Below are 6,796 nucleotides of genomic sequence, written 5' to 3' on the forward strand. Positions count from 1 at the left end.
AGTGTGACCCCTCCCTGCCAATAGAAGTTTGCCACACCATGATGACACCAGCCTCTTTGTTCAAAGATGACATGTGTACACAGTCAGTCCCCAGTCCTGATCTAAAGGGAGAAGGTGGCTTGGTAAGAATACAACTGTAGTGTCCGTAAAAATGGGAGAGGACGGAGTTGTCACTGCATCCTAATGTGAGACATGCATCAGTTTAGGATGCTCTCCATCCCTCTACTTCTGAGCTACAACCCCAGCACAGACTGGTCTACGTTCAGCCTACTGCTGTCCTGGCACCAGAAGCTCCACAGCTGCCCCCACCCATCTGGCCTGCACTCTGTTGGCATCTCTGTACCTGTGCACCCCACTGAGCTGAGCACTCTGCAAGAACAGGCTCTCCTGGCACACCAGTGTCTCCCACAGCTCCAGGAGTGTCCTTGGAATGCAGCAGGTCCTCACCACTGCTGGATCAAATCGATTTTGCAAGCCATGATGGAGAAACAGATGGAGCATCCCTACTGTAGACTTCAGTACGGGCATCCAAAACAAGGCTTTGAATGATTTATTGTCCTAGGGACGTGATCACAGCATATTGCTAACTAAACACAACAGTAACAGAGTACATGAGCGGCTTTGTGTTAAGGGCCCCTGAGCCTCTCATACCAAGATGGAGTCCCCACCACACCACCCCCAAGGCTGGGCCTCTTCCTTGTGGGCATCCTCCCTTCCGGCCTCAGACACTGCCAATTGGTACAGGAGTCATTTTTCTGCTGTGAGACCCAATGGGGGCAGTCACAGCTCTGATCCATAAACCCAAAATGTTTGGATGGAGAATCAGTAGGAAGAAAACCAACTCTGCTTCCTTTCACCTGTTAATTGATTTCTGCAATAAAGTTGTCAGAATTTACCAACACATTCAATTTGCAAGGAAGGGGGATTCTGAAAAAATAATCAGAAAGAAAAGAACAGTAAATGGAAGTGAGGAATCAATTCCTTTTATGAGTATTAGGAAGCACAGTCTGGTCTATGTTCAGCCTACTGCTGAAGTATTTGATTTTAGCAAATATCAAATTCTAAGGGCTTTCTTATTCTACTGCAAAAAAAAAAAAAATCCTTTTTCCCACTGGGTCTCAAGTCCTTTCACTCTGAGTTCCATGTTCTCCAGGACTTCCAAGAGCCCAGGCCCTACCGTGGGGATGGGTGGGGATAGACACCTGCTGGCTACTCACTGGCTATAGGGTTCAGCATAGAGTCAGCTGTGGAAATCACTGCTTCCAATGCATTGGTGATGGATGGAGGGGATGGATCTGGTACTGCAGTGGCTTTATTTGCAAATGCTAATGTTCACTCATATCTGCTGTCCAAGCCCCTCCCTGTCACACATTGTCCACCAGGGAGAAGTTCATGAAAAGATTGAAGCTCCAGAAGTAACTTAGTCTAGACCACCACCTTTAAGATCCCCAAGTGTCTATAATTCCATGCTGTGACAGGTGTCAGAATCAAGCTGGGAGAGCTGTGTTGCCTCTTCATCCTGTCCTGGTGGTACATGGGAGGGCAGGTCAGTCCCACTGGCACCTAGATTGCCCTCCAGGGGTGTGAGTCAGAACCCAGCAGAGAGTTCATGCTCCCCGGTGGATGGAGTCATAGAGCTGACCCTCTCCAGCCTGTCCACAGAGAGGAAGGGCAGCCACTTGGCCAGGTGTATGGCCACGTGCCTGTGGAACAACTGGCGGAGGTACTTCCGGAACCTCTCGCCCACAAAGACATAGATGACGGGGTTGACACAGCAGTGAGTGTAGGCGATCACCTCTGTCACCTGAATGGCCACGTCCAGCTCCCTGCTCTGCACACACTGGTTGGTGAACAGGTACTCTTGGAAAGCAGAGACAAACATAGTCAGGTTGTAAGGGGTCCAAAAGAGGAAGAAGGTGAGCATGATGACAAAAATCAAGCGGACGGCCTTAGCCTTCTTCTCATTGGGCCGACTGAGCAGAATATTGATGATCCCCGTGTAGCAGACGATCATGACCAACAGAGGCAGAACCAGCCCCAGGATGTTCAGTTTCAGAGCCTGGAAGCGTTTCCATTCTTTGAGGCTTTGGTGAGGGAAGTGGAGGCTGCAGGTGTTCCGGGTGAACTCCCACTGGGTCTTGGAAAAGTAAAAGCCAGGGACAGCAGCCAGGAGGGCCAGGGCCCAGGTGACGATGCTGGTGATGATACCAAAGGTGACAGTCCGAGCCCGTATTGCAAACACAGCATGGACGATGGCCAGGTACCTGTCGATGGTCAGCAGGATGATGAAAAAGATCTCGCTGTACAAGCCCAGGTAATAAGACCCCGAAAGCAGCTTGCACATGGCACTACCGAAAACCCAGTTGTCCTTCAACTTGTAGTCAATCCAGAAGGGCAGCGTGAAGAGGAAGAGCAGGTCAGAGATGGCCAGATTGAGGAGGTAGATGCTGGTCATGCTTTGGAGCCTCCTGTGCTGCATGAGGACAAGGACCACCAGGATGTTGCCAATCAAGCCGATGACAAAGACCAGGGAGTACAAAGGGGGCAGCAGTTTGCTCCCAAAGGCCCTCACATCCACCTTATGGCACGGGGTTGTGTCCCCATAGTCATATTCAGTGGTCACTTCATAGTCCTCTGTAGTGGTGATAAACTCCATCCTGGCGCCTTCTGTGGGTCCAGGACAATGATCCCTCGGTTGACTTTGCTATTAAAGGCGGTGGGCTCTGTGTGACAAGGACAAGATAGCGGTTACATTTCTTCAACCACTGATAAGCGCTTACTGAGTGCCTATTGTCTACCATGCCTGGAGCAAGGAATGGTGAGCAAGAGAGACCCAGGTCCCCTCTGCGCTTGTGGACCTACAGTCTAACAGGCAACAAATGAGCACGTGGATCATTTTTCAGTCCCTTAGGTGGTAAGTGCTGTAAAGGAAAAGCTCAGTGGATTGAAATCACAGAGGAAGGGAGCAGGTGCCATGCTATTCACAAAGTGCCTCCCAAGGGCTAAGGCACCAGACTGAGTGTTCAATGACTCTTGAGAGGGCAAACTATTATTCCCATTTTAGAGGAGATGACACCAAAGTCCAGAGTGTTAGGAAACATGCCCAGGGACACACCTGCAAGAACAAGAGTGGAAGCTCAGAGCCAGGAGTGGGGGGCTCTCAGTGCCCAACCCCCAAACCACTGAGCTTTCCTGCCTTTGCTCACAGTGATGGCCCTGTGCCCTGGAACCCACAGGACTCTGGGAAGGAAAATGGTCCTGGCTGAGAACTAAAAGCTCACAAATAGTTTTTCATGGCTTTGGGGTTTAAAAAGTCTCAGCCAAGGGTGACAGAGTGAAAATGTGTAGGCATCTTTTTTGTGTGTGTGTCTTTTTTTGTCACAAAGACTGGTGGATGCTACTGTCATTTGGCATACAGAGCCAAGGATGTCCCATAATGCAAAAATTAATTTAACCCAAACACCAATAAGCTGCCACTATGAAGCCCTAGCAGTCAACCCCATCACTCCATAGGTGAGGACACTGGACACCAGAATGGGCTCAGCCTGGTCCATGTTGCATGGCCCTTATGTGGCACCAGCCCAGCTGCAGGTGACTCCACAGACCTCCTGTAGGAGCCTTGGGGAGGATTCAAAGGAAGCACAGGCCAGGAGGAAGGTTGTGACTAGAGACAGAAGACTGGGAGTCAGGAAGGAAATGCTCAGAGTCATAAGGAGATGTCACATGGGAACCCTAACCCTAACCCTAACCCTAACCCCCAGCACTTACCAGGCATTCAGTATCAGGGGACCTTTCCTGCAGCGGCCTTTTTCTGGGACCATTCCCCACCATGATATTCCTACCAGGATGTCTTATATTTCAATCCTATTCTGGAGTCTGTATCCCACCCTGCAAATCCCCCTTGCTAGGTTTCTTTGTAGATAATCTAGAAAGTGATTTTCCTTGACAGTAACAAGGACAGTTCCTTCCATGTGAATGACACTTTACAATTTCTACAAAGTTGATGACACGGAGGTAGAGAGTAGGATAGCCGCAGGAGTGGTGTGGGGAGGGGGTGGAGAGAGGGGGGCCGATGGGTACTGGGTATAGGACAGGAGGACTAACTTCTAGAGTGCCCCTGCAATGTACGGTGACAATGGCTGACAACAAATAAGTGAATACTTCACAATAGATAGCATAGAGAATTTCGAATGTTCCAGGCATGAAGCAATAGATATGCCGGTTACCCTTAGCTGATCATCACAGGTTACATACATGTATTCAAATGTCACAATGTGCTGTCTCAATATGGACAATTACTGTGTGCCAATTAAAAATAAAAATATTGGAAAATTAAGAACCAGAATTGATTTGGCCCAAATCCCATTGATTTGGGCCAAATCCCAATCAGTAAAGTAGGAGGCACCTACTTTACCATTTCCTGTCTTGAATCCAGGTGTTTAATGCTTCTACTGTACTTAAGAAATCTTTCCTGCTAAAATAAATAAATAAAAAATTTAAGAATTCAATTTTCTACAGTGACTGTTGGAGATTAAGACATATGATGGGTGTCAGGCACCCTGGGTGGAAAGTGAGATATTTTGTTAGGGTGAGAAGTGGGGGGCCTTTCATTTTCCGACCAGTCCATCCCTGTGGCTCCCTCCTCTATCTCTGCCTGACCAGCCCTTGTTCTCATTTTGGGGAACCCAAGCTGGTAGGCTCCAAAGAAACTGCACTAGTGATTTCTGCCCTCCATTGCCCTTGCTAGTGCTGACCAGAGCAGACGGCTCCGTGTCTGCCCTTTGAGGTGGGCTGGTAGGTTTACAGTGAAAGCTAAAAAACTTGGGATGCAAAGCTGTCCCCAGTTTCTGGGGAATTTTGGCAAATGTGAAAGCAAGCTTAGCTTGCGTGGTCAGGTACCATATTGAGCAGAGCCTCCTCCATACTGCCCTGACCTCCGGCCCTGTTGACTACTGCCCTCACTTGTCTGTAGCATGCAACCATTCCAGGTTCTGCTACTCCCAAAGGGAGCTGATGGAGCGGGGGCTTTGGAGGAGAGACCAAAAGACCGTGTCACCATTGAACCTTCCAGGCTCACGAATAGTCTGCTACAAAAGTCAACCCCAAGGTCATTGCACAATGGTCGGCTATCACCTTGGAGCGTGGAACCTTCCAGCACTAGTGTCTTTGGCTAGCTTAACTGTTTTATAAGAGAAAGTGGTGCAGGTCTCTTCCCGACTCACACTCGGCATGTTAGTAGCTTGACCACAGAAGCAGTATTTACACCATGGAAATGGGCAGACGCCACAACACAGGGATCTTTTTTTAGGGAAAAGTCACTGTTACACATTTACTAACCCATCACTGCCCAGGCCTCAGAGACTGAACAGCTCAGAGCTGTCCTGTTTGATGAAAAATCAGTGAAGGGCACCTAGCCTGGTGGCAGGCTATGAAAGCTTCTGGGAGTTTCCAATTCCTCTTTGAATATCTGCAATCTTCTAAGATCCCTCTAGGGAGGAATAGTGGGAGTAGATACCTGCAGGTGGCTGCTGTGCCCTTCTATCTTCAAGGCAAAGTTCTAACCTGCATCTTTGCTAATAGAACAGAATGGATATACGAGAGGCCATCTGGCCAGCTCTCTGCCTGCAGGGTGGGCAAATCCTGCCTCCTCAAAAGATAGTCAGCAGACCTGATTTTGAGAATCCTTGGTTCCAGTTAAGAAATTGGTTAAGTATCTGCAATGTTTTTCCTAAGAGATATTTTCCTCTTGCTACAATTTCTCATATACCATATTTGGTTTGCCTTTACACGGAGAAATGGCAAATAATTTCTTCTTAAATAACTTCACACAGAAGGCTCCTCTTGTCTCTTCACACTAGCTACCTTTCTTTATCAGTCACCAACAATGTTCAAGAAAGCTTTCTTTTTAGCATTTTACACCTGAGCACCTGGCCTTATAAATTCTCCAGTATCCTCAGTATTGCTACCCTATTAATTGCCTTACAGATGTATCAATGGAGTACTTAGACATCTCCCGAGACCTCAAATCATTCCCCAAGCATATCTTTAAGCAAGAGCAACTGAAAACACAGAAAAGACAAATGCCACTTACTCTGGTTCCACGGGACTTTGTCCACACAGCTTCAGTTACTGGAACTTTTAGAGTATGAATTCAAGGTTCAAGGTCCAGACCAAGTAGGAAGCGCTCAGCTTCCTGTGAGATGATGGAGATTGGAGTCAGGTTTCGCAGTCTTTCAGAATGACAAGAAGAGGGTGAAGTTCTTCTTTTTGTATGGCTGGGTATTCATGAATGGCTGCTACGCCCACCAGTGGCCAACTCCTGGAGGTCAAGTTCACTACAAGTATTTTTTGTGCTCACCCTGCTACAATTCCAATTCCAGGCTTCTCCTTGGAGCTCTGCCCTGAAGGAATTGGGCGGATTAGGTTGGGAGGAGTTCAGTTGCGCAAGGTATGTGACAATGAGCTGTCCCCAGAACTTGTGGAGCAATTGGATGTGTATGTGTGGGAAGGAGGCCCAGCAGAGAGTTCTTGTGGTCAGTGGGTTGACTTTGCTTTTTTTTTTTTCCTAAATTGCAAATGAAATGATTTAAACCAGAACCTTAAGTCTTTTTCCTCAGAACCATCTGGCTGATAAATGAGAACAGAAAGTGGTGGCAGCTTGTCCTTGGGACCTCTAATCTACTCCACATCTGCTCACTGGCCCTCTTCTCTCTGCTCCCCTGTCCCTTCCCTGCCAAACCCCCCAGAGTGGTTTCATCTCCAGAAATCTCCAGCCTGGAAGGAATACAGGTGAGTT

At 48.1% G+C, this 6,796-nt stretch overlaps 1 protein-coding gene across 1 annotated transcript; it reads right to left on the bottom strand.

Annotated features, from left to right (window-relative positions):
• Positions 1-535: 535 nt before the first annotated feature.
• On the bottom strand, positions 536-6,415 carry Ccr1 (C-C motif chemokine receptor 1). The gene is made up of 2 exons (XM_046437669.2): positions 6,092-6,415; positions 536-2,723 (listed from the first exon to the last, which is right to left on the bottom strand). The coding sequence occupies exon 2, from the start codon at positions 2,654-2,656 to the stop codon at positions 1,589-1,591; it is 1,068 nt and encodes a 355-aa protein (XP_046293625.1). The 5' UTR covers positions 2,657-2,723; positions 6,092-6,415; the 3' UTR covers positions 536-1,588.
• Between the last annotated feature and the right edge of the window lie 381 nt (positions 6,416-6,796).

The sequence above is a fragment of the Marmota monax genome, unplaced genomic scaffold (genome assembly GCF_021218885.2).
Source record: "Marmota monax isolate L192 unplaced genomic scaffold, Marmota_monax_Labrador192_F-V1.1 WCK01_AAM20220418_F8-fsc00021, whole genome shotgun sequence".
NCBI lineage: Eukaryota > Metazoa > Chordata > Mammalia > Rodentia > Sciuridae > Marmota > Marmota monax.